We start from the raw sequence: 27061 nt of genomic DNA, 5'->3' as shown, positions 1-27061 counted from the left end.
GTTTGTTTGTCAATGTGCATCTGTTTCTTACAGACTTTGTTACACAAGCACAAATAGACATTTGAAACAGCCACATTTCCTGTATGTGCAGACATTAGAACAACAAATCGGACTCTGATGCCTAGAAATACTCAAGCATCTTTGTGTTGTTTACAGGTGAGGCTTTGGGGAAGAGCAGCCTGGTCCCTGTGCCTTATGAGTGGATCCAGAAGGACCCGAGCTGTGTGGTGGCCCACGGCTTGCCTGAGGGAATCACCCTAAAGAAACCCTCGGAGTATGACACCAAGACTCTGATGAAGATTCTGGAGCAGAGTCACCGCATCCAGTTCACCGTCAAAAGGTTAGCCTGTGGAGTGAAGTCTGTGTGAGATACTAAGTCTGCAGTTTGAACGCACGCATCAGATGATGAAACCAGCTGTTTCACATCTGATCCCAAAGCAAAAAAACATGTTTGGAATTTCAGCTCAGCCTCTAATGCTTTGCAAAAATACACAGTGTGCGGTGTGGCTGGAAGCACATACTGTAGCTGCCTTGGCATCTCCTGTATTTTGCTGTTGGTAGCAGGCAAGCTGTAGTGTATTAGTTACAGAGAGAGAGACATGGTTTTAATTCTGCTACAGAGGAACAATTTCTTATATTGCAAACTAGTCTCCAAAACAGTTTGGACCTGTTTTCTCCTGTATTAAATATTAACAAAAATTAACAGTTTAAAGCAACATGCAGCAATGTTACTGTTAAGACATAGTCAAATCTATGACAGACTGTTTGCTGTTCTTTCTTTGACAAGTACAGAGAGAAGAGACAGAGAGAGGGAACAAAAATTGCTGAAGAACAGGCAAATAAAGGGGGTTGAAATATCAAAGAATCTGTCATGCAGACACACAGTCATCTGATTCCATTTATCTTGCTTACTTTGAGTTGCTTTTTGCTGCAGCAAACACGCCATAAGCCAAGAGATGCTTGGCAAGTGATAAAGTTGGCAGACAAAAAGCTTGATGTCAAGCTGTGATGTTTTTAACCCTCCAGAAGATCAGACACTTAAGATGCAGTGGAACCTGTAGCCAGTACATTTTCCTTGATTTAAATTTCATCTCTGTTCACAGGCCAGCAGAAGATTTGTCTCGAGAAGCGAAATCCAGCACTGATGTCAATCACAGCTCTTCCACCGCCGTCATGTCACCGAGCAGCCATGGCCCCGGGAAGACGACTCCCCAGGTAGCCACGTCATCAAGTCCAGGCACTTCCAGCAACTCTGTTCTGTCAAACTTCTTGTACGGCATGCCCATGTCCTCCAAACCCCACCCAGATGGCAAGCTGGATTTTAAACCCATGTCTCTTCTCAACCTGGGCAAGGACAGACTGGCCAACTGGACAGCGGGGAGTGACAAGAGCACACCCCTGAAAGACTGTGCTAACAATGGTAAATGTGCATTCGTGGGTCGGAGCATCCGTTACATCAGTGAAACATGATTATTAGACTAGCTGCCTATTTATACCCCAGTGAAGAAGTAGTGTAGGACCAACACAGTAAGAAACACTGACTTTTTATTGGATCCATTTTAATATTGTTTCTGTGAATTGAGATAAAAAGATGAACATTTTGGTAAAGTTATAATAGTAAGTCAGAATATTATACTGCTTATTATTTTATTGAAAACAGCCATCATAGCACGTTCCTTTGTTTTAACCGATGCATTCAGCTGCAGTACTAAGGCTTAAAAATCCAAAGTAGACGAAACACTTCCTGAACATACAAACACACTAAGACCCAGGAAAAAGCCTTAAATCTTAATGCTGTGGTTTTAGACCTTTTACAGTTAATAACTAAGTAAAGCGGCTTGCTGGGGAAAGTAATTGCTGGTTTTGCTAAGCTAAGTGCACAGTTTTGCCGGTAATGAAAGTTAATTGAAGTGAATATATATAATTCTCTTTCATTTTCAGACGAAGCAACAAGAGTAACTGGTGAGCAGAGTCCTACTGGAGTCCACATCTCTAAGAGGCTGCTTTTCTCCATAGTGCATGAAAAATCAGGTTAGGATGAACATGCACATTGCTTTGGTGACATTTTTATCAAGCACATATTACATATTGTAGAGCGTACAGCTTGTCCAGTTGTCTTGTGCATCCACATGACCTCATGTTTTTATTTTCGTGAAATTGACCTAACACACAAATTAACGTTGAAATAAAAGTTGGACAAATTACTATCCTGATTAGAACAGACCCACAAAATAGTTGTGTTGGCGATCAGAACTGTGGGCAAGCGCCACATGATTTAAAATGTGACCCGAGTTTCAGTGTGAAATGTTGTTAGAGCTTCAGCACACGCATATCTCAGAGAACAGATTATTTGTTTTCACACATATTTCAGCGTGTGGCAGCCAGGAATCTACAGTACAGAAAAAACAGTGTCAGGACTGACAGAATAATTTTACAAAGTTCAGTTCACACGTGGCATTGCTTTAATAATGATTGTTAAAAAATAAATTAACGATGTGTTTACGGGCAGTTCATCTTAAATAAATCTCTGAACCCAGTTGGGCTGCAGAACATCTGCTGTCGTAGAGGAACGTGTACACTTTGTTTGACACCTTTTCCCTTTATTCTGCTTGGCCAAGTATAGTTTGTTAAGATTAAACTATTCTAATGTTTAACCATTAGAAAGAAGCTAAGCTTCTAATATGTCAACAGTAATCTTTTAAGAAGATTGTACTGATTTACCAAGTTGGCTTTGACTACATGGAGAAGATTAATTTCACTACAAAAGGGAAAAAGGCTCATTTTGAAAGTTACAGCTCTAGCGAAGTTTCATTTTTCATAAAGTGTTGACAGGAGCTGTTTTGTCACGATCCTATTCCTACAGAGAAATGGGACTCATTCATTCGGGAAACTGAAGACATCAACACGTTGAGAGAATGCGTTCAGATCTTATTCAACAGCAGATACGGTGAGAAGACCCTCATTCAGATTCAGCACTTACATTTTCTTCAGGCTTCAGTTTTGCATACGGGGTAAAATTTAGAATGATATCTCCGGCTTCTCAACTAAATTGTTCATGCTGGGTGATGATTCTCTGCGTTCCTATGGAAGTTGATAGATTGGGGTCAGTGCTTTGGTTTGATCACGTCTTCTTCAGTGATACATAAGACACTTACGCACTAACCACCATATACTTTTAATTCCAAGGAATGTCTGTGGATCAGATCAGCAGCAAGAAAAATCTAGCTGAGCACGAATGTGTCTTTTGCATTTGTTTTTACTTGTGTTAAACTATTCCAAAGATCCGTCCAATTATTCCATCTGGAGTTTATTTTACTGCCTGCTTTTAGTTATGCACACTGAGCACACAAGCCATTTTCAAACGATGAGATCTGTTAGGATTTAACTTAATTGAACTATTATTGATACTGTGTAAGTAAATTATGTATCTTTTATTACATAGAGTTTATGTGAATTTCTTTTGATAATGTCCAAATGTGATTATTTATTCTTTTCTGCTTACAGCTGAGGCCTTGGGGCTAGACCACATGGTACCCGTCCCCTACCGCAAAATAGCATGTGATCCAGGGGCCGTGGAGATCATCGGCATCCCTGACCAGATCCCCTTCAAGAGGCCCTGCACTTACGGAGTCCCAAAGCTTAAACGCATCCTGGATGAACGGCATGGGATCCGCTTCATAGTGAAACGGTGAGCAGCGCTCAGTCCTTGTTCCAGTGTTTTGTATTCAGCGTCCGACTCTTTTGCATGAGCAGGTTTCCAAGGAAACACATCAATACATGCTTTTATGAAAGAGGAACTGAGTCTGAATTAGACGCAGTGTGGATGATAGTCAATATCCTGCCTTGACATTATTGTCCAGCTCCACTTCAGCAAGCTACAATATGGCACTGAAACTTAGCAAAGATTTTGAATAAGTGGCTACCAGCCAAGCCTATACCATCTGTCTGTTAATCGTCTGGTTCCGTCAGCACGCTATGTCCCACTGACTGGTAAACCATTTCCATTCATGTCCCAAAAGACTTTCCCTTGCCAGCATGTTGCGCTAACGGCTGCTCTTCCATCCATTTGTTTAAGCTAATTTAAATGAGCCACCATGCCTTGTTTGAGATAACACATCTTTTAACAAATCCTGCAGGCAGCTCATTAGTGTTAATACAATTAGGAAAGATCGAAAATGCGATTAATTTAGAATTACATTACATTCCCATTGTCATTGAAGAGATGCTCCAGATGCAGGCCCTGATGTTCTTCTTTGTTTGGCATTGTCTTTGTCGACGGCTAGGATCATTTTTAATGGTTGGCCAAACCTTAGTCCTCGTGACAATCCTCAACCTGCTTTTATTTATGCACAGACTATGTTGAGTTTCATACAGTAATAGAAATTCTTCTTTTCATTGTTATATCCACTCATGTTCTAACAACTCATTTCATGAGTAGCACTGCTACTATTTGTCCTGCTATTTGTCCATAGCACTCAACTCCTAGTCCATTATTTCCTAACAAGGATGTGGATTTTTAAACAGGCCACGAATATATAGTCTCCATTTTAAAAATGACTCACTAATTTCCTTCAGCAGTTTTGTGCATAGATTTTACTAATGTTACTCAGACAGTAAATGATGGTGTATTTTCAGCTGCTGAGGCCCATTTAGTAATCTAGAGCGTTTTTGCCTCAGCAGGATTGGGACTGGATCAGAAATGTTCCCCAGCTGGAGATTCTATATGTTCATCCACTATTTGAAAGAGTTATTACAAATAAAACTATTTGGGTCTAAAGAATAATTATGATCACAGCAGGAGCGGAGTCGGTGGCAGACTGAGCAGTAGTGTGTGCGGGTTTGAAGGGAAGCAGGCCAGACAGATATTCTTAGTCAGAGAGATTCTGTGATAATACGTAATGACGTACTGAATAGTTTGACTGAGGCTGTTTACAGAGCAGTTAATGGACCTAAAGAGCTGATAAGGATGTATTCCTCCGCATGTACAGTATTTGTATCTTGATTTTTTTTTTCTCTGAGAGCTATACCGCTCTTTGTACTCTTAAGACTAATGGTGTGTTTTTCTTTTTTTTATATTTCAGAATGTTTGATGAAAGGATTTTCACTGGTAAGAATGTGATTTATTATGTTTTTGTTTCAGTATTATTCTCTTGTGCATCTAAACTGCTATTTGGCCTCATTAATAAAAAACAGCTGATCTATTTTTGACTTCTTAAGGAAATGCCTCTGAAAATAACTACTGAGTGACAACAAATATTATTTTCAACTTTAAGCATTATGTCTTTGTATGTTTCTAGACTAATTTCACATAGAGTATATTATAAATGCAGTTTCATTAAAACATTAACCATACATCCAACACAAATTGCTACAGTCTAATGATGGAATTTCTAAAAGCAAAACCTGCCTGGTCTTTGCTTAACTTTTCTAACGTTTTTTAACGTTTCTGATATTTTTTTCTATCTTGTGGCTGTACATCCATTGTGTCACATATGACTAGTAAGAAAGGGAACTGCATAGATACCACAAAAAAGCTAATATGCTGGTTGTTTTCTGGTACACCTTAGTGCCTCGGCTTTGGTAGCCAATGTAAAAAAGCTAAAATGATCTACATAATTCCCAATGCGTGCCTTGTGTGGACCAGAAGGGCCAACGTAAAACTGCCCTGCCAGGTCGTTACTTTTACTCCCCACAGGTCTTCTTCGCCATTAAGACGAAGATTGTTTGTTTATCTTCTGTGTCTTGTTTGTTGAAGCTGCTGGCAAGATAGCAAGGGAGGAAGGAAAGCATGACCTGGGCTCCACGCCTGAAGACAGCTTCCCTGACAGTCTAAACATCCCACCCACCACAGCCGAGCTGGTCAGCAATCCTCACAGCAGCAGGTCTGAGCACAGCCCACACACAAATGTAGCATCCTCCTAGTTTTGTTTATGATGTAGGACTGCGAGATTGTGGAATGGAGGAAGAATATATAAAATATATTGGCCAATTTTGCAGACCCGACCTACATCAAGACACGCTTTTAATGAGTGTCTCTTATTTCATAGATCAACAAGTGCTTGTGTGAGTCCCTTGACGGAGTGTGAAGCAGGTATGTTTACCATGAATGAAAGGCAAAGCAACATTCTTAGTCCTTGGATGTTTCCAAGCCATTTTTCAAACACATTCTGTGACTGTTCAATCGCCACAGGTCCTTCAGCAGATTGCATTGCTTTGAAAAGGATTAAAACAGAGCCGCCAGATGGGGAAATCATTCAAGTTACAGTGCCAGGTAAATATGCACACACTTGCCAGCTAGTTGTCCATTTCTTAAAAAAAAATTAACACAGTATCCAGAGATGGTTGATTGAATTTTATGTTTGGATTAAAAGCATTTTGTGGCAGGTCAGGATGTGAAGAAATAGAAATACACCACAACTATGGTGTATTAGTCACAGCTAGAAACTGGCTCTGAATCCAAAAGAATCCTGATGCCTTTCTGTGCAGAGCTTCCTTCCTCTCTTTGTCTGCTTGGGTTCTAATCATCTCATCATTTACTGTTGGTGTGAACCAGCAAAGGCAGCCTTGTCCTCCTGTTTCATTTATAGTATAGGAGATCCATACTATTGTACATATACATTTTCTTTTTCTTTTTCTTTTCTTTCATAACAAAAGAAACATAATAAAATGCCTTTCTTAATCACAAAGTACAAAACGAACATACTAAACCCAAACATGAACAAAAATGGAACTCATCCAAGGGGACATACAGTAGGCGACTCCCCTGACTCTAAATAAAGCTTCCATCAAAACCTAACAGACTTGACGAGTAGAAAAAAGAGAAATACACACAGAGTTTTGACTTTGACTGAAACCTTGTCAGGTTGGCACATCTACAAGCTAAAACCAGCGATACAGCAAATATCAAGATTCAAGATTCTTCAAGATTCAAAAAACTATTGATCCCAGAGGGAAACTGCTTAGCCCACTTATGATTGCTCTCACGGATAGAAAGAAAACTAAAACTATATACAAACGTATTAGCAAGACAGGTGGGTTACATTCACTCAATTGACTTTATATGCGCATACAGGGAGTTGAATTGTAGAGCTTGATGGCCACCGGTAGGAAGGATCTCCGGTGCTGTTCTGTGGAGCACCTACTGATCAGCCTCTGGCTGAAGGTGCTCCTCTGTCCAGCCAGCACACTGTGTAGGGGTGGAGGTGTTGTCTAGGATGGAGAGGAGTCTGACCAGCACCCTCCTCTCAGCTACAGCATGTAGGGGGTCCAGCTCCAGCCCCAGAACAGAGCCAGCCCTTCGAATAACACAGGAATCATCTACACTAGTAGGGGACACCTTCACAACAAATGTCCTGCTGCTGTCTTGTGACACTTTGACGCTGTTTCTTCAGATGCTGGTACGAGTGGAGAGGAGCCCAGCGAGCCTGTGGCTGATCATGTCACAGCTGCACCGTGTCCGGCCACAGCCTCGCCCTCGGCTCCCACTGCCCCTCCTGCTCCTTCTGCTCCCTCCGCTCCTCCTGCTCCCCATCACTCAGTGGAAAGCCATGCAGGTAACCACAGCCCCATCAGCCCTCAGCTCTGTTTCTTCTCCTTCAACACACCACCGATCCTGGAATGCCACAGCTTCAGCCACAGCTTCACAGCTACGCTGGTGCCACCCAGTGCCCTCCACTGCCACCCAACACTTACTTAGAATGCTAAACGAGCTGCACGTATGAGAACACCCTTTTGACCAACTATATCTTCCCCATGATCTAACCTAGCTACTTGTAGACACCTCTACCTTAAAGACCCACTTCCCCTTATCTGACCTACTGTAGCTTTTATCCCTTCCTCCAGTCTACGTAACTCTAATCTGGAAAAAACTCCATGCATCAGCTGCATTTGACTGACTCAAATGCTTTGGTTGTGACTGTCTTTAGTCAATATTTTAGAAAAAATATCCAAATATTTTTAAATTCATACTGATGTACTGTGCATATTTCCAGATTCAAAGTTATACTGACCTCTAGTCCCACTGCCCAAACAGTGTAGCTACTGTTTTAGAGACCAGGCTGCTCCTCTAAAGTCCAAATGAGTGTCCCAATCCCATCTTTGCCTAAGACAGAGCTCAGCTCTGTAACCCATAGGTGAGCAGAGTAAGCTGACCGAGAACGTCTGAGTAGAACGCAGGCTCTGCCTGAAACTGGCTTTTTAACCCACACAAAAATGTACAAACTTCAAATAGCTTTTATTAGTTTACTTTGAATTATTAAAGTCTATTATGAGTAGTAGTGCAGTGCTGTTGCAGTACTACTGTACAATGCGAGTGCAATGAAAGTCTACTCAGCGTTGTCTTGGGTGTAGCGTACTCTGCTTTTAGGTGGCTTTTTATTTATTTTATTGATTTCCTTGTGCTGTGTTTAAGTTTTCTTTTCTTTCACAAATGACTTCTAAAGGAAAAACAATAAAGGTAAGAGCAGCCAATGTCGCATTTTGTTTTATTTTATTTCTGATGCTTCGTAATAAATCACTCTGAAGTGATGATTGTCATTTCATTTTTTTTTACCTTCTTTACATTAGATTTTTAAGACAGGGTTGCAACCTTCTGTTCAAGCATGTTATGTCAGAACCTCTGTAGAGACATAGAACTTAAACACAGACCAGAGGTTTGATCTATCTGGGAATACAATATTGTGTTTTCAGGTTTAGATGATTTTTTTTCACCTGATAAAATAAAGACACAACTGGTCAAACTAATGCTCAGTGGCGAGTATTTTCCACTGAAATGCCTTGAATCAAAGAAAACCTTGCTAAGTTTGTGACTGTCTAATTACAGTGTGTGCAGATTAACTAACTACTCTGCATAAATTTACTTCGGCAGCTGCATGTTTTACTCTTGATGTTTTTCTTCATCTTGCAGCTGAAGCTCGGTCGCCCAGTGCAGCATCACAGAGCATCAGAAGATCCTCTGAAGGTGGGTTAAATTAGATGAATGGGCTTTCTGTTGTTATTAAGGTCCCAAATCTTATAACATACATTTGAAAACAGAGAAAACTAGAATCTTTTTGCCTTCAGTTATTATTTCGTTTTTGCATTTATTTACATGCATTTATAGCAACACAGCTAATTTGTAGCTTTTAGCTACATTGCCTTCAAGAATGATCAACTTCAAAACCTTTTTTTTTACTTCATTCTTCTTTTCTTTGTCCATTTGTTACGGTCTCGACTGAATAATAATAATGGACCGGGAGCTCAGTTTGTCATTACCGGGTCAGTGTAGGACAGACAGAATTCATCAAAGTAAGGTTGGAAAAGAGAATTAGCTATTTTCACATGGGGGAACAATTCCACTAACTGAGCTCGCTTCAGTGTAATAATTTCCCATTCGATGCTCGTGGTGTAAATGTTTTGGCGTTTTTATTTGTGTGACTCATGCAGCAGGGAGTCTGGTGGAGGACATCGGTGAAATGATTCTCCAGCTTCGGAGACAAGTGGAGAGCCTCTTCAGCATTAAGTATGGTAAGCTACCTGGAGTGGGGGAGCTTAACCCTCATTCATAAGAGAGTGGGAAGTTATGTCAGGCCCATTAATTTTGCAACAAGTCTTTGATCTTCTCCACATGTACACACCCTTTACCAAAGTGTGGTGATTAAAAAGTTAATCTTTTAACGACTTTTTGAATATTAATATTGTAACATTTAAGATTGTAAATAATATATAGGTTCCGAATTACTCTGTTCAGCATGGGGCAATCTGAGGGGTTGAAAAGAATGAATCCTGATTTCACATGTCACTGTTTTTTATAGCAGTTGTGTGCTGGGATACAGTTATTACTGATGCTTACGAGGAGCAGATCTACTAAACTAGGAAGCAGATATTAATCCACCAGATTTGTCTCCATCTCCTCTCCCTCAGCTGAAGCTCTGGGCCTTCCTGAACCAGCCAAGGTGCCGTACTCCAAGTTCCAGATGTACCCAGACGACCTCTGTGTCACGGGGCTGCCGGAGGGAATCTCTCTTCGAAGGCCTAACTGTTTTGGAGCAGCCAAGCTACGCAAGATCTTGGCTGCTAGCAGTCAAATCCAGTTTGTCATCAAAAGGTAAGAGCACATTTACACTAGACAATGTACCGCTGTGGCTGATGTGCTGCAGTCAGTTGTACATCCCTTTACTACTGCACATTCATTTATTTATATATGTTGTTGTCGTCTTTGTTGTTTGCATACAGACCTGAGCTGTTAACTGAGCAGGTAAAACAAGAGATGCCCGTCCCTGGCTGTGATTCAGGTATGTCTGTTTCTTGATGTTTTGCACGCATCTGTAATTTATTTAAGTGCAAGCAGAATATACAAAAACAGCTACATTAAAAAGCCACGTTATTCATTAAGCCTGTGCTGTAAAGGACATGTTTACCTAACAGCTGAAAAGCAACGGCCACTTTGTGCATGTCATGCTCATGAATACGTAATTATTCGTTTTCAGCTCAAATATTTACATCTACATTAGTCATCTCTGATTTACATAATGCAAATTGAGACTTTGTGAAATGGTTTCCTGCATAACAGAGTTTGTCATTGTAAAAGAAAATGACAGTGTTAAATGGTCAATTTTAGTGTCTGTGGATCGGTAAACATCAGTTAACCTTCTGCACATTCTACTGTGCAGCTGCAAGTATTAAAACCTGCAGCCATCGAACGGGTGGTAATCGGTAAAGCTTTGAAGGTGAATGCGCATGCAGGCAGTTCCATCATGAGAAAGCTCGTCATGCAGGTTTAGGATGGTATTTGCACTGTCTTCTGCATGCTTGAAATTATGAGGTCGAATCCAGTTCATGTGCTGTTGTAGAAGAGAAAGACAGTCCTTGCAGGGATTTCCTGCAGCTCTCGCCTTTCATTTGTGACAAAGCCCTGCTGCTGGAACAAGGAGCTGCTCCAAACGTTTGTTCTGCTCAGTAAATCTTAAAAGATGACAAAAACAAAAGTTTAACCTTTAAATGCTTCTTTTTCCAAAGAGCTGGACACCAAGGAGACAGCATCAGTAACAGAGGATGCTGCAGCTGTATCCAAGAGGCCTGGATTCTCAGGTACGTGTCAGGTTTGACTTTGAGAGGCGTTTGAGTTGCCACTGGGAACCACGGCAGTCGATATATGAGTTGGCTGTTTTTTATTGATATTTATCACCTATTCTTTAACTGACAAGTGAAGAGAATTTGTAAATCCTGCCTAGACTCTAAGGAAATACTTTGTTGAAAGGCTTATTTTAAAAGGATGATATTCCCATGGGTCTTCTCCCGTCTTCAGAGTGCTTGGAGTCCAAACTGTCTAGGATCGACCTGGCCAACACACTACGAGAGCAGGTCCAGGATCTGTTCAACAGGAAGTATGGCGAGGCATTGGGCATCAAATATCCTGTCCAGGTGCCTTACAAGAGGATCAAAAACAACCCGGACTCTGTCATCATCGAGGGCCTTCCGCCTGGCATCCCCTTTAGAAAGCCCTGTACCTTCGGCTCCCAGAACCTGGAGAGGATCCTGGCGGTTGCTGACAAAATCAGCTTCACCATCACTAGGTGGGAAATCTGGAACCTCTACTCTAGTAGAAAGCATTCTGAATATAGTCCTCTGGGAAGCCACCACAGATTTAGCTGTGTTTCAATTCTCTGCACATATCCCATATACAATTATACCTGTTTTGTCTCTTCAGGCCTTTTCAAGGACTCATCCCAAAACCAGGTGGGGAACTCATTTTCATTTTGATTGCACAGCGTTGGCTGTTTTAGTTTCATACCCACACTCAAAATGATGAAGCCTGGACGGGTTTACTATCATAAAAAGCTAATAATAAAATCCTTCAATAGCATAATGTTATGATTAATCAATTGTCTATCAACTTCATCAGCACCTCGACGAGTCACTTTACTAAAGAAGGCCTACGCTTCAATAAGCGGTGAGCGAATGTTTCACTAGGACGTATTTTTTGTCCTGTTGTTTCACGAGGAACTTTATTTTGAATTGTCACTGACTGACTCTGTTCACCTGACAGACGATGATGATATTAACCGCATGGGAGAGAAAGTGGTTCTTCGGGAGCAAGTCAAGGAACTTTTCAACAAGAAATACGGTAAATTGAAATAGATTAGATTAGATTTCTTCTTCTACTGAAACTAAAGTACAAAGGCAACGTATTAGCATTATATTTGGTAAACGTTTGGGACAAGCCCATGTTTAGCAGCATTACTTGCTCATTACCGACCTTATTGGCCTGTCGTGTGCTCAGGTGAGGCTCTGGGCCTGGACCGCTCCATCGTGGTCCCGTACAAGCTAATCCGCGGCAGCCCAGAATCTGTAGAAGTGAGTGGCCTTCCAGACGACGTCCCCTTCCGAAACCCCAACACCTACGACATCGTGTGCCTGGAGAAAATCCTTCAAGCTGCAGATAAAATAACATTCAACATCAAGGGCCAGCTACAGTGAGTGCAGAGGCACCTGAATATTTAGCAGCCTGTTAGCTGTCATCATGCTGCATTTTCCAGTGGGAATTGAGGGTTCTGCTTCCTGGTAGTTAAGCTTATTATGGTTTATTTATGCTGAGGATTTGAATCCAGTCTCTGAGATGTCAAAGAATAAATCTTCTTCTTAGCAGCAATGTAAATAATGTGAAATAGTGAACAATGTTGTGACATTAAAGCAGTTAAGCTATGATGAAAGAATAGAGGCAAAGACCTAAATCGTGCTGGATTTTTCCTTTTTCCTATGAAATGAATAAAGCTTGAATAGGAGGCTGATGCAAATTACCCAACTGTTTTGTAATTGAATCATATATATATATATATTGGTGGGATGTGTGAAAGCAAACGCTGTGTCACCTAGAATAAACCCGCGTCTTCTCTCCCCCTCTTCCTCACACAGGCCATTTGCTGAAATCTGTAGTCAGGCTTGTAACACAGGTGGGTGCAGTTCGGTTCACTCCTGTTTGTGTTACTATAGCGCCGTGCAGTAAGTAAACACACTTACTTTGTGTGTACAGCAGGAACAGACGCCTCCACCAATCGACGAAAGCGCAAGAGAGTCCAGGAGAGCAGCCGAACACCTGCCTCCTCTGACCTGGGAGTATCAAGCAATCAGATTCCAGTGATGGTACGTTTGATCATGAAGAAGTTATGTCACACCCTTTAAAAATCTGTTTCTTTCAACATGATTGAAAACTTTCTAAATAGGTATTTCCAATGTTTGCCACAAATTTGTGTTAAATAAAGAGCCCATGAATTATTCAGTAAAAGAAGTACAGTTTTAATATTAAATTTATGCCTAGCTGCGGAAATCACACTTTGGAAAACATAAATGAGACCAACATTAGGACATGTGAGTAAGGCTTAACTAAATGTAATGGAAGAGGTGCCCTTAGTGGCATCGAGTCATTCCAGTGCATATCTGCTGAAACATAATGTTAATGCTGGTTTCAGATACAAGGTCAATGACATCTTTATACTAATGAAGGTATTTTCTTTCCTCTGTGGTTGTCTATGTGCCTCCCTGCAGCAGTGGCCCATGTACATGGTGGATTACAGTGGAGTGAATGTTCAGGTCCCTGGGAAAGTCAATTACTGAAGGACAAGCCTCAACTGCAAAGGGATAAAGGAGATTGTCAAAGCGGTGTTCATGACTCTTCCACAAGCGACACTAACACTTTGTCAGCGCACTAGGACTATATCTCTGCAGACTGAATATAGCGAGCTGAAGGTTTCACTCTGTAAACAGCCTCCTGACCCCCGAGGAACAGCAGAGTGGAAGTGGATCGAGATGTGGGCAAAAGCTTGGCTTGTTTTTTGACCACTGCCTCAGCCTGCTAGGTTTTTGTTTTCCTACTAAAGCTGATGATGACAGTAATATTGCTATGACAAAGCTAAAGTCATGCTTTCTATTTATGTCCATCCACTGAGTCATGTTGTTGGATCCAGCATTTGGTTGCAATGTATTACTGACAAATAATGTCTTTGATAGCAAACTGGTTCCTTAATATTCAGATATTTGTACTTTTTATTTATTATATTTATTAAAATATAACATTATGTGCAGGGATGTAAAATACAATATTCTGTTACACAGCTCCTTTAGGAACTATCACAACACTAACTCGGATGCTAGCAGTCACTCAGTAACTACAGGTAACCACTGAAAGCAAGTTAAGCAGCAGCAACGAAGTGTCTTAATTAGGTGCTGGGGCAATCACAAGCCATGAGAAATTAAAGGAGTGGAAATGGACTTCAAGTTTGCCTCACGGGTGGAACCCGTGCCCAGTGTGGCCAAGGCACCTGCAGTATAAACAAGACCTTCAGTGAATCGCCTTTTTATGTTAGCATCACATTAACAGTATGTAAAATATGTCATTTAAAGTCAGCCTGAATGTATCATGTAAAGGAAAGAATGGTATGTTATCCTGCGATGACTGTCTCTGGACTAACAATATTTAATATGCTGTACCTTAACGCCAATTAGGCCTTTGAAATAAAATGTGTTGCCTTGCACTATGAATTTGGTGGGAGTTTGTTTTTAGAGCGTTGCTGAATTAATTATGTACAGGAGGTCAACTTCAGTGGGTGTGTGTTTGCGTGTCACGCCGTATTTATTTACAGGCACTTACTATTCCTAATCATAATAATCATGAATAAGCGCTGTAACAAAAAGAAAAAAGGCCACACCAGCGCATGATGAACTGTAGGTCAGGTGAAATCGTTTTCTCCTTTACAGATCCTTTTATTTTGAAACACGTTTTAGTAAATATGACTTACTTTTATTTTCTGAATAATGAGCTGCAGTGAAGTAAAGTCACATTATTTATGCTCCTGCATTAGTCAACAATGAGCTTCATGTTTGTGCTGTACCGCTGCAATTCATGTGCTTGACCGTGTGTAAGAGCCACTGTAGATGTGCTCAATGAGCCAAGAAGACCCAGAGTCGCTGCGATCCGATCCAGTCTCTTTCCTCTGGGCCTGAAGCAGCGCACCTCCATCATCGTCATCTGAAGCTTTTTCGATCCTTTGAATTTCCTCACGCCCGTGTCTCAGAGTCTGCGTCTTCTTCTGTGGTGCTTGTGCTCAGGTTCATTACGTAGAGACGCACCTGGCACGTTTAATGTCAACGGTTAACGGTTAACCTGACAGTTAAATCAAAGGAGAAGAATTAGCTAAGTAAGTTAAAACATTTCTATAATAATAGTTTTGATTAATTAATGCAACACTATACTATATTACACTGTGATTTAGAAGGCGCGTGGTCGTAGCTCCTTGATGTGAATGCCGTCAGAAACGTTAGCTAGTCACTTCGCTAGCTTGTATGCTAACATGACCTCCAAACTCCAGTAAATGTAATTAGCAGCTAATTCAAGCTCTGGAACCTATATAATTTATGATTATTGTAAAAATACATAAATCGCAGCAGTTCTAATTAGGATTGAATTAGCTTTTTATTTAACCAAAGTTGTTTTTTATGAAGTGTGGCTGCTCTGCAAATGTAAACCCTATCCTTTAATTTTTGCTAACGTGTGAGGTCTGATCATCACCTATTTAAGTGTTTGTTTAATCACTTAAAACCTACATATCAAAGGCGAAGGCAGGAGAATAATCACAGCAAAGGACTCTTGTCATTACAGTGGACGTTATTCTTCTTTTACAGTCACTCCCGCTGTAATGAGGCCGTCGGCCCCAATAAGACAGCAGCTTCAGCGTTCGTCCTGCCGCAGAGCCGCTTCGCAGCCTCCAGCCTGTGTTTAACTCCCTTACATCCCTCCAGCCTCCTCCACAGGTACCTCCAACACAAAGCACTGCTATGCACTTAAGAGTCCATTAAGAAAGAGTCAAAGTGAAATTCCATGCCAAGTGGTCATGTTCTTCCCTTAACATGTCCACTACGAATAAATGCCGAGTGGTTAAAAAGGCATTTATTCTGCAGAGAGAGCTGGGTTCAAGCCCTGTGGCCAGAAAAACAGCGACGCTGCAGACACGTCAGTGGGAAACATACCGACAGCTAAAGTCATACATAGTGTTCGCTTGCTACACCTCAAAGGTCTTGAAAACACATTTTTTTAAGTCAGCTTCTCAACTTTGGGGTGAAAGAACAATGTTCATGCCAGTTTTCTTCTTGACGCGCTCTGATCTCTAGGGCCCCAATCTGGATTTAGCAATATTACAATCAAACCTTGTAGAGTTGTTTGTCAAATGAGAAAAACACACGTAGAACCAAGTGAACACTAAGAGCTAAAGTATATCTGTGAGTATATGCAAATGTCCCTCTCAACAGTTTGCAGTCTTTGCTTTTATTGCCACTGCAGATGTCCTGGAATACATCAGCTCAATAACATTCCTATTATCTTTTCCAGAAGTCGGGCTCTAATCTGTAATGCCACAGGCAGCCATCTACTGAAATCCATTAGCTCTGATGGTCACCGAATGGTCATTATGAGGTCATTTAGGAGGTTCAGCACGGCAGTCTTCTCCCCACATATTAGGGAATCATGAGCCCCACGTGAGGAATTACTTTATACACTTTTCATGACCCCGACTGTTGGAATCAAAACATCACAGCTGCAGCATTTGCCAACTCTACATTGCGCAAAGAAAAAAAAATCAGTGGATGGAGTCAGGATTCATTTGCCTTATTTCTTTATTGCAGAGACATTTTATTTTTTCCAGGTTTGCTTGTATACAAGTTCTGGGGCTGTACTGCAGTATTGTGAGCAGAATAATGAGAGTGAATACAGGAGGCAAGTTGGCAGCTGACAGACAAGCTGTAGCTTCACACGTCTTGTTTGATCAAGATGACCTTGATTGTCACACTGAAATTTTCTTCAGCAAAGTTTTTTTTCTCCTTTCCATACTGTCCTGTCCCGTCTGTTTGGGCAAATAGACTGAGGTCATCAAGCTATATATGATTCAACCCCATCCCTTCTGAAACACATGGTAATACAAACTTACATATCAATGACAAAAACAATACTTGCAGAATGCCCATGGGCAAAAAAACAAAATCTATGTGAATTCATTAGACGACTGCTAATTAAAGTAGGTTACAGAATATAATACGACAACACGTGGTCAAATTAGTAAAAGTAATGGTAAAAAATACACAATTTTCTCCTCCTTAAGTGGTATTTGTGGACACAACCTGTCTATTTTTACAGTAGTGTTTCATTCATGTTCTTTATTTACAACAGTAAAGTATTGCCCCTTCTCATATATACCCAGGTTGCTACTAAAGTTTCAGTGTGTTGTTGTGCTAAACACAAATGTTTTCAGCAGAAACACTTCAATTGCATAACTTCCCAATTTGAAAACAAGTTAACTGCCCTTTACCGGAATTTCATACACACACGCACACACCTCAGCTAAATGCACTGTCAGAACTAAAGTGCTTAATGAGATTTTTATCCCCATTGTGAGCTGCCGTTCTCATGGTAACTGGACAAGGGGATATAAATGAGGCTTGATGGAAAAAGACAAAACAAAAAAACACAATCTCCAGTTAGTGAAGGTTTGATTAAATAGGCTTAGAGTTACAGGGAGTGCCATTGGTCTCTGAGCTCAGTTTCCAGTTATAGGGTGATGATCATGAACTGCGGTGCAGGAACTGTTCTCGGCACCACTGTGCAGCCTTCCAGGGAGTTTGGATGTTGTTGTTTTTTTTATTCTGCTCATGTCTCCCCTTACCTCAGTCAATGACATCTGGACGCTTGGCGCTGACATGAAGCCAGTAACGAACAGTTGTCAGACGCGCTACCTGGTCGCTGAGGTGGATTCTGAAGGGTTAACTTAGTGGTCAGCAGTGAAAGTGTATGACGTTCAGAGCTGCGACCTAGCTGCTGCTGCTGCTGCTGCTGCCACCTGGGGGTTTGAGGCAGTCCTCTGTCACGCCCTGAGACGCCAGCTCAGACAGAACATTGTCCAGATAGTTTGGGTCAGGGTAGCCATGGCCAGACAAGTTGGACATCATTTCGGTTTTGTGGTGGATGCCATTCCAAACCACAGTGTCGGGCTCTCCGGTGGTGCTAGATGTACCGACAGTAAAAATGAGACGCCGCATCCACGCCACCTTCAGCAGCTCCAAAACCTTTTTAATGAAGAGAGAAGGAGCAAACGTGAGGTGTCTTCATGCACATACAGACTCACTTTACAAGAACCTGAAACACTGAAATGCTATCATTTGTGCTGATTAAATATTGCCTTTAAGAAGCTTTACTGGTAGGATGCCATGGCAGCAACATACTAGGATTGGATTATGTAACGTCCTAAAATAATCAATACTACTCTGATTTTAACTAGTGAAACAATCTGTCTGTTTACTGCACTGCGGGACAAGCTGTGTGCCCACTGGATTGTCTTTGTTTTGTTAAATCCAAGTACTCCAGGTACCATCACACAAAGACGCAGCACAGAGAAACTAGTACTTGGAATAATTCAATACAATTTTCCATTAGTGAAGTGGTCAGCTGCAGTTCCTAGCAAATGGGAAATGAGCTAAGCTAATTCACCATGGAAACAACACAATGCTTTAAAGAGCACAATGTTCCTAACACTGGGATGCTAGAATCATGATTATGCAGAATCCTGTGTTAACAGTGCTGAGCTGTATGTCCAGTCAGAAAACAGCTCTGTGTAACTGCCATCAAATGATGAAACACTGTCCCCTTTTCTTGCTTGAGCTGGAAGAGGACACATATCTGATGTGTCTGTACAGTTCATATTCATAAAAGTTTATACAATTCTTTTTACTGTACCTTCCGGCCCTTGTCATTGTCTGGTAGAAAGCAAAAGCGAGGGAAGCCTCTACATGTGTATGGTTGTCCGGGGTTGGGATGCTCTGGGCCCTGGGGGAGGAGGACAAAAAGTGACTGATAGGAAGTCATAAAGTTTAATACAAGCGATCAGCTGGATGTATAAAATAATCTAATAACACTGATGTTGTAGACTGTTAACAACAGAGCAACAGCTCAATACTAATTTGATTCAAGTTCTTTTAACTCCAGATCAGCGATACATATAGCTCTTTTCTGCAATTTATCTTTACTCATGTATGCAGCAGGACACACAAAAAGCATCCCAAAGGGATGTAATAAAGGAGGCTGTTACTGGAGGAGCCGAGCCTGAACATCAATCTGTTATTTAGAAACTCTGAGTCATTGAACTGCTTTTATGTTTGCCTTCCCCTCTGCAGGGCCGTCTTTCATGTAATGTACCGAATCTGCAGAAAATTAGACACTGAAAAAGAAAACGACTTTCTGAAGATATGAAACGCTTCCAGACCAAGCTTGCTGGGAAAGTTATTGTCTACCGAAACGCTTCTCATACCGAAAGCCATTTCTGCTTTAAAAATAAACTACTAATAATACTAAGACTCTGCTTTAGTTCCTCATACAATTTAGTGACACCAGTAATTCTCAGTTTGATAAATGATCTGGTTTACTTTATCGGTTTCTGCAGATTCAACATCTGGAAATGCTTTTGACCTGTTTTGCTTTTTTACAAGTTAGGAATCTATTTCCTCTGGCAGTGGCAGCAGAACACTGTAACATGAACAATCAAAAACTTCCATTTAAACTGATACAGACTTTGGCAACACCGACACATACATAGAAGTTGAAATCAAATGACTAATTAAAGCCAGCGTCCAGTTTGTTGCTCTATCGGGTCTGTGATGAATTACAAGACTAGAAATCCACATTTCATACAAAGGATTCCGCAGCACTGGCAGACAAAAAGCACTGGAACTGGGTCTAAATTGAGGTTTAGATTTTGGTTCTTGTGTGAGGGGACTTGTAAGTGTTTGACACACCTGCCCTATCATGTATTTATAGGCTCACACTAGCACAATGTGCAGGGGTACCTGTATGCCAGGTGGTATGCTGTAGATAATCTGAATCGTGCCACAGTCTGGATGTCCTGGCAGTGACTGGGCAATGCTGTAAATTTCCATTTTGCCTTTGGGCTGGCTGCCGGTCTTCTCTCCATAGATTGTCTTACACGAGGGGCATTGCAGGCTGCCATCCTGGGCAGAAAAGAACAACCAGAGAGCCTTTTAAACAGGACTGATCAATACAAACCTGGTAAGTGCTGATCAAATATTTATCGATCTACTGAAAAGACTTTTGTTTCACCTACATGTCTGCTATGTACGACAAGTATTCCATAGATGTTTGTACAACAAGCAGGACATACAATATGCTTCATATTATGTTTAGGTTACAAACATTAGAATTATTACATCAGAAGAGTGTAGATTAAAGAAAAATGAGATAACTACAATTGTTTAAAACTATTTTAGCTCATGTACTGGAATTACATCACCTGCTGGTGCCCCTGTACTTAACACAGAGACACAACTGTGATATTAATCATCTGATCTGACCGTCAGCGCAAAGGACAAGACACTTATTTCCCAAAATGCCAAGCTACAGACAAGCACTCAGACACTAGGCACAATTTGTCAAACTGATGTTAAGGTCATGTGGCACTTTGAGAATGACTCTTCAGATCAAGCAGTAGATACGGCAGCATATGAAAAAGTAACTTCCAACAAATTGTCTAGGTGATCAAATTAAAATCTTGGGGTTATGACAGTTGTGCAACCTTTGTTCCGTTGTTGTACATGGCCAGCATGCAGAGCATATGCAGGGTGTGGCCACATTTGATGAATTTCCCCACAGTCTCTGGCTGGATGCTTTGTGCTCCCTCTTCTGTGGACTGTGTTTCGTAGCTGGATGGATTGGAAAGTTGGTCCATACAGATAATACAGTCCTGAGAGGAACAGAGAACATGTTGTGTTTACTGTCAAAATTGCTAAGACTGAACATTTTTCGGTTTAAAGCCAACAACTGCACAAAACCATCTAAAAAATTCTCAACTTTGCTGAAATGTCTCTATTTATATAACACTACATGCACCCCTGTCAATTCACATTTGGCATCTCTGGCTAGGAAACAATTACCTCATCTGGCACTCCAGCTACTACCTCCATGTAGCGCTGAATCACCTCCTCGGGTCTCTGAGCTGAGGCTGAAAGACCAACACAGGAGAAGGGAAGAATTAGCAGGAATATGCATCAAGTCCATCTGCCATGACTACACACCTCTTCACAATAATAACAATCATATTTGATTCAGTCATTTACCACTGCAGCTTTGGACTTTTTTTCTGCAATATATTAAACACCGGTGTAACTAAAAAGCCAAAAATCAACTGACTAATGGAAAACGAATGCAAAACACAACCTGAACGCACAATGAAAGAATGACGCAAGCACTCGCTGTATAATTACAATGAGCAGGATGAGGGATGGACACACACACTAATACAGACACGAGTGCCAAGACAACGAACTTCTACAATTACCTGCATGGGTTACAGATGGTGAGTAAACAAGGCAGCTCCATTTAGTCTGGATTTCAAATGTTGTGACTAAATAATTAGTAAAACTATATTCACCCCATAAACCATCAATGACACTGTATCAACAATGTCAGATGATACTTCTTTTACTTTTAAATACAGGGGTTCAAAGCAGGAGATACAGGCTGGAGGAAGTAAAAACAGGAAAAACAAAAAGGCAGCAATAAAATGAAGCTCAAGATATGGATGCGCAACAAAGCATGGAGGACTATGTAAATTATGTTCATCAAACACGTACTGTGTTTTTAATAGCCAGCAAAAACTTATGTAGTTTAGTCAGTACACGTCAGATTTGCTGACAAGTCTCTAGGACCTTCAGTTCATTTCTGGTTTGGACAATGGCTGGATTGAGAGCTATAAAAAAAAAAATCAAACTAAAGATCCTGTAAAGAGTAACATATGCAGGTTTTGTATATCTAAAATATAAACCTTGAGGCAGCATTTGCATAAGTCTTTAGTTTGAGGCCCAGCACCTTGTGTTATGCTTTGTAAGGAAGCTAAAAGGCATTGTTGAAAGCTGACCAGTAACTAACAGATGCAGGGTTTTGTGGTGGATTGGCTGTTGATCCTGACAACAGCACAATGAACCTAGAGAAAATATTAGCAGAGCAGTGAGTCATAGCTCAGTCACAGGTCTCATAGCCTAATGTTTATCAGTAGCTGCACAATATGCAGTTGCAAAAGAACCTTTTTTTTTAACCAACACAATATGTGAGGTAGTTTAAACACCCTTCCCATCCCTTAATGAAATATGGACAAATGGAAGTGGGCTGATGCAGGATGAAATGTTCCTAAAGCTGGCGATAATCATAACCAAAGCACAAGAGAATGGGGGCAAATAAAGGTGGAAAAAGGGCTAGTGGCGTGGTAGCTACCTCTCCTGTGCTGCCTCTTTGCTCTTCTAACTGAACTGCTGCTGCTGCTGGGGGGCTTGCAGCTCCTGCTGGCTGGGGGGAGGAGAGGAGGAGGAAGAGAGAAAGGAGCAGGTTGCTGCTGTGGCTGCTGCTGTGGCGGCTGCTGCTGAGGGAGGGGGGCAGTGGTGAAGTGAACGCCGAGTCCCACTGCTGACATCAAAATGGAGGCCATGCCTGGAGCAGGGTAGGGTGGGGCAGGGCAGATAGGGCAGGTGAGGGTTGAGAGCAGGTGGAAATATGCAGGAGTAGAAAGAAACAAATCAAAAAGGTATGAGAAATGTAGCAGCAGCTGATGTTTCCACTTTCACCCGCACTCATACAGACAAACACGAAACATCAGCATCACACACGGCAACACGAGCTTTAGAAACCAAGCTGAGTTTGAACAAAGGTGTTCCTCATTTGGGCTCAACGTTTCAGAATGTTTTGCAGGCAGATGCAAGTCAAGTTTACTTGCGTAAAACCTGCGAGACATTGGTCTGTCTGGAAATAGTCCAAGCATTGCATACGAGCTGCAGTCACTGACAGACCAATCAGTAAACATGAAATATGAAATGTTTACACGATGTGACAACAATATTTTACAGCGGTCCAGCACTACATGTCTAGACTTAGGAAGGGTTGTGTTGTTTTATGTTCTACTGTAATACTTTGGTGTCACAAATCACTTTGCGTTCTTCCCTACAGCTTGGACGCTGAGACCAGTGTGACTCTCAAGACGACACTGTTCAGCCAAGACAAAGTACAATAAGGCAACTGAACTAAAAACACCACGAAACTCACTCATCAACTATGCAACGTGTCACCTACAAAGGTAGAGTTAAGTGCCCAAAAGAAGACGCAGAGCCTGCAAGGCTTTAGCCCGCCCCATGTAATAGAATGACAGAACTGGAAGGAGGATAGTTACTAGTTGCAGCTTACGTCTGCACACACAGACCCAATTTACATGACAAGAAAGGTTAAAAGATGAATTCAAGGTTTCAAGCATGCACACCAGCCAGCAGCACCTATTGTACACATAGAAAAGCAAAATGCAATATAAAAAAAACAACAACTGTACAATACAGCTTGGAGTACCATTAATGTTCATTACTGACTAATGAGCATTAAAATATGGAGGAGACACCATGAGTGACCTTCCATTCTAAATGATTCTCCAAAGTCATGGTACGGTGATTTTCACTAATGAGGTTCTGGTCCCGCAGCTTCTTCCTAGGTGATTGTATTGATTCAGTCAGCTTATCACAGCCAAGAAACTCACTTATAATCTGTATGCAGCAGAACTGCCTATGCAGCAGAAAAAACACTGATTTTGCATGTTAATTTTCCCATTTTTGATCATTTCAACTGGTCTCCCTATAACATTAGGCTACTCTGAAAATGTAACAATTGTGTGCTGAGACATTTTAAATGTTACCACATATGACATAAAATGATCCTTGACCTCAAACCACAACAATCCTGCTGAACTAAACAGTAGTATACACGACATAAACATCTATTTTCATATTACTAACAACAAAGCCATTGTTTTGATTGACTTAAGGCTAAATCTACACGGCCCGGATCTCTTCATTTATCCATCACAAATGCCTTTTTTAACTAACTTCTTACTTTTACTGCATCAGTTTTTAATATGTGCTATAAATACTTGTTTTGTTTGAATCCAGGCAAAGTGTGGAAATTATTCTACATTCAGGAAAATGGGAGGACAGGGTAAGCCTTTATGTGCTTGAATGGACATTTGTGGATGGATATAAAAACAGCTTTTGTAACCATGGCAAACTGTCTTTAAATCTCTTATTCATAAACAGGCTGACATCATGAATGTAGAGTTGGGGCAGGTTACCCTCTGACATTGTAGTGCTTAAAACCTTCAACTACCAAATGGCGTGGAATAGAAAAGCAGTGAGGATGAATGGCTGGTGACCCTGTTTACCTGCAAGGGCAGAGCTCACGCTGGTAGATCCGTTCAGTTGCACAGGGATGGAAGGAACACTGCGGGGTAGGAACAGAGACACTGACCCTTAGTAAAAACAGCAACAATGAACCCAGCAGAAAGAGCAATAAAGGTTTAGGGCTATTTAGGTTTCCAAACATTCAACTGGGAACAGCTCTGGCATCAATACAATAAAAAAAATAAAAAAAAGCTGCTAAAGCATAAGTAGCTGGAAAAACTAACTGGACACGCTATTCAGCAAATTACTAGAACATTATTATTATTATTACTATTATCATTATTATCTACGTCTATATTAGTACAAAACATTTAAAGATAGTCAAGACCAGAAAGGGAACCGTCCTGAGATTTCTTCAGTTGTTTTTCCTATTAAATGTTTCATCAGGGTAGTTTTTGCCTTTTTAAAGCTAATTTGTGAGTTTTGATTTGGGACCTTCCTTGGGATTTGTAAATAAACTCTGTCTTGAACTCTGCTCATAGTGTCTGACAATTTGACAAACCTGTTTTTGACATCCAGTGGCTATGAATAGACTAACTTAATGAAGAAAAAAACTAAAGCCCAGAGAAACTGTAAGTAAACTGCGCATTTATAAGTAAACCAAGCAGTTTGTCTTTCAAAGCAATTAGCTATTTAAATAACAAGAGAAAAGAAGGAAGGCTGGAGGTGACACAGGCAAGAGTCATGGGAACTGAGCCAGAATAAATATAACACTGGAGGATGGCAGCAACAAATCATATTAGTTGTCCCTGTTTTACAGGATAGGTCAAAGTGGAGACAGACAGGAAAGACGAAGAGGAACAGGAAAAGGTGGAGACAGCCATGTGACATGCTTCCTCAAACAGAACATCTCAGCTATTTTTCCATTTACCCTATAACCTGCACTCCATCCCACATTGTGCTCCGATACCAACCTTAACCCATTTGAACTTGTCGTATTGGGCAGAAGTGGTGAAGACAGTTGACTGCCAGAGGGTGGTGGAGGCCAGGGGCTGCCCCACGACATTCCTCCAACAGAGAGGGGTCTTCTAGGGTATGGGGAGTAGACAGACGTGGGGTGAGCTGCTGCAGCCCTCCCTGTCCCTTGGAGGCTAGGCCTGTTCAGACTCCCCGAGGAAAAGGAATGTCGTGAACGGCTGGGCATGGGTCCTGTGCTGCTGTGGCTCAGGCACTGCTGGCAGGAACACGCAGGGCCTGAGGGAATGGCCGGGGGGCCAGAGGAGGCCAGCGGGTACGGGAGGCTGCACTGACGTCGCACTTGCCGCCTGAAACCGGTGGATTTGTTAACTTGGGCTAGAGATGTGAGGTCCACTATGTAATTGTATCCATGAGGACCCAGGTCTGCGGTGCCTTGTCGAGCTTGATAGCTGTGCTCCAAAAGGATTGAGGTTCGAGTCTCATAGGGAGTCCATCCTCCCTCATCATTAGCCCATTCCCAGTAAACACCGCTACCGAGGCCTGAGGATTGGGCAAAGAGAGACCGACGTACTGAGCGCGTCTTTCCTGAAAATAAACAAGATGATTGTCAACTACAGGCTTGTTGGTACAAAGAGAAAATATTAAGTGCAGCCATGATATAATTGAGAAATGGCCTAGTCAACAGTTAAATCACTTACAGAGACTTAAAAATAGGAAATGACTGTTTCCTTCATTGGCTGCGCCTTAAATGTTGTCATTGTTTATTTACACACTCTTGACCTTCATTCAAACTCATCCATATCAACACCTAATCTCAAAAAGCAGAATAACATATGCTAGCAAATATTACACGCGTCGCCTAGGTGTCGAGTTACAGTAATATTACGTGTACAGGCCCACACGGCAATTAAACTACGTTGCCTATCTCATGACTTAATCCAGTAGTTGGATAATGTTAGCTTGTTGCTATGTAAACACTTATCAAAACAACGGCGTCCCTGTAAGCTAACGATAAGCAGCTAGCCAGCGTTAGCACCACCCGGGCCTTCTTCGTTCCACAAATTAAACGTAGTACCAATATCATACAATAGGAATAAAGGTCGGGGAATCAAATGCCATTACATGTAACACGGACTCACCCGTGTCCTGTCGAAACTGTTTCAAGCTCGGTATGTCAATGAGATAGGGCGACAGGCTGGGGTCTGATTGTCCTAGGCAGATGCTCGTAGAGCCGGGTCCTCCTCCTCTCTGGCCCCGCGGTGCCAAACACCGCTCGATGTAGGCGCTCACTTGGCCGCTGTAAGGCCGCCAGTAACCCAAGTCATCCTGCCATTCCCATACCGCTATCATGGGCTGTGACTGTCCGACGGACCCAGAGGGCGCAGCCGACACGGATGGGCCGTTTCTAGAGCCGTTCACCCTGGCACAGGAGCCAGACACAATCGCCATATTCACCAAGCTAGCTTAAGCTAACAACAGCTCGTTCTGGTTAGCTGGTTAAACGATCAAGAAAAAAACGGGTCTGCTAGCAAGGCTAGCTCGGCTCGTTAAAGAAATACATTGGAAATTGGCTAACACGCTTTTGAAAAGGCTGCGGGACAAAGCGCAGACGTTAAAGAGCCTGGATATAAATGCAGGTACATGTTGACAAGGCTAAACCATTGACAGAGATTAGCTGTGTATGGGTAGCCTTAGCTTTGTGACAGCGTTGCCAGGCTTCCTGCATCCTTTGTTGCATTCAGGGACCTTTGGAAATATTGCCACCCCAAACGCGTTTGTGTGAACCGAATAAAGGTTTACCTTTTAAAGCAACCTAGAAATAATAAAAACACACAAAAGAAAGATTGTCGCA

General features: G+C 41.6%; 2 protein-coding genes and 1 long non-coding RNA gene across 8 annotated transcripts in view; 2 read left to right on the top strand and 1 right to left on the bottom strand.

Moving 5' to 3' along the window:
* The window catches only part of gtf2ird1 (GTF2I repeat domain containing 1), a 189613-nt gene that overhangs the window by 6513 nt on the left and 156039 nt on the right, over window positions 1-27061 (top strand). Inside the window, exons 5-28 of one of the 4 annotated variants that reach the window (XM_029173922.3) lie at window positions 157-340; window positions 1104-1215; window positions 1354-1420; window positions 1942-2031; window positions 2864-2947; window positions 3505-3688; window positions 5082-5107; window positions 5756-5882; window positions 6048-6091; window positions 6191-6271; window positions 7392-7553; window positions 8906-8959; window positions 9424-9504; window positions 9901-10084; window positions 10213-10271; window positions 10996-11067; window positions 11285-11552; window positions 11687-11715; window positions 11882-11929; window positions 12026-12103; window positions 12260-12452; window positions 12892-12929; window positions 13010-13119; window positions 13522-14514. In XM_029173922.3, the coding sequence (XP_029029755.1) occupies window positions 157-340; window positions 1104-1215; window positions 1354-1420; window positions 1942-2031; window positions 2864-2947; window positions 3505-3688; window positions 5082-5107; window positions 5756-5882; window positions 6048-6091; window positions 6191-6271; window positions 7392-7553; window positions 8906-8959; window positions 9424-9504; window positions 9901-10084; window positions 10213-10271; window positions 10996-11067; window positions 11285-11552; window positions 11687-11715; window positions 11882-11929; window positions 12026-12103; window positions 12260-12452; window positions 12892-12929; window positions 13010-13119; window positions 13522-13590 (2444 nt within the window). In that variant the 3' untranslated portion in view covers window positions 13591-14514. Of the gene's footprint in view, window positions 1-156; window positions 341-1103; window positions 1421-1941; window positions 2032-2863; window positions 2948-3504; window positions 3689-5081; window positions 5108-5755; window positions 5883-6047; window positions 6092-6190; window positions 6272-7391; window positions 7554-8905; window positions 8960-9423; window positions 9505-9900; window positions 10085-10212; window positions 10272-10995; window positions 11068-11284; window positions 11553-11686; window positions 11716-11881; window positions 11930-12025; window positions 12104-12259; window positions 12453-12891; window positions 12930-13009; window positions 13120-13521; window positions 14515-27061 lie in introns of those variants that run through there. The other 3 variants (XM_029173921.3, XM_029173920.3, XM_055502081.1) reach the window with 3 other exon arrangements.
* Window positions 16624-26658, bottom strand: dtx2 (deltex 2, E3 ubiquitin ligase). 2 transcript variants are annotated; one of them, XM_029173784.2, is made up of 9 exons: window positions 26349-26658; window positions 25206-25794; window positions 24273-24331; window positions 22295-22507; window positions 20959-21026; window positions 20601-20768; window positions 19858-20019; window positions 18752-18841; window positions 16624-18084 (listed from the first exon to the last, which is right to left on the bottom strand). In XM_029173784.2, the coding sequence occupies exons 1-9, from the start codon at window positions 26656-26658 to the stop codon at window positions 17830-17832; spliced, it is 1914 nt and encodes a 637-aa protein (XP_029029617.1). In that variant the 3' UTR covers window positions 16624-17829. The 2 variants fall into 2 exon arrangements, with proteins under 2 accessions (XP_029029617.1, XP_029029618.1); XM_029173785.2 differs by lacking the exon at window positions 22295-22507.
* Window positions 21045-25211, top strand: LOC114869508 (uncharacterized). Of its 2 annotated transcripts, XR_008692466.1 has the most exons (4): window positions 21045-21380; window positions 21522-21631; window positions 23021-24338; window positions 25052-25211. It is a non-coding gene; the product is annotated as an uncharacterized LOC114869508 (long non-coding RNA). The 2 variants fall into 2 exon arrangements; XR_008692465.1 differs by having other exon boundaries at window positions 21047-21631.

This window comes from Betta splendens, chromosome 14 (genome assembly GCF_900634795.4).
Source record: "Betta splendens chromosome 14, fBetSpl5.4, whole genome shotgun sequence".
In the NCBI taxonomy this organism is placed as follows: Eukaryota; Metazoa; Chordata; class Actinopteri; order Anabantiformes; family Osphronemidae; genus Betta; species Betta splendens.
Note: the sequence above shows the minus strand (reverse complement) of the source record. Positions and strands in the feature narration are given on the sequence as shown.

Excerpts from the sequence above, each read along its gene's own strand:
- dtx2 (XM_029173784.2), bottom strand. The coding sequence starts at position 26,658 with ATGGCGATTGTGTCTGGCTCCTGTGCCAGGGTGAACGGCTCTAGAAAC. Across the intron at positions 21,027-22,294 it reads AAAGAGGCAGCACAGGAGAG|CCTCAGCTCAGAGACCCGAG; the intron begins GTAGCTACCACG and ends TTGGTCTTTCAG. Across the intron at positions 20,769-20,958 it reads TAGCTGGAGTGCCAGATGAG|GACTGTATTATCTGTATGGA; the intron begins GTAATTGTTTCC and ends TGTTCCTCTCAG.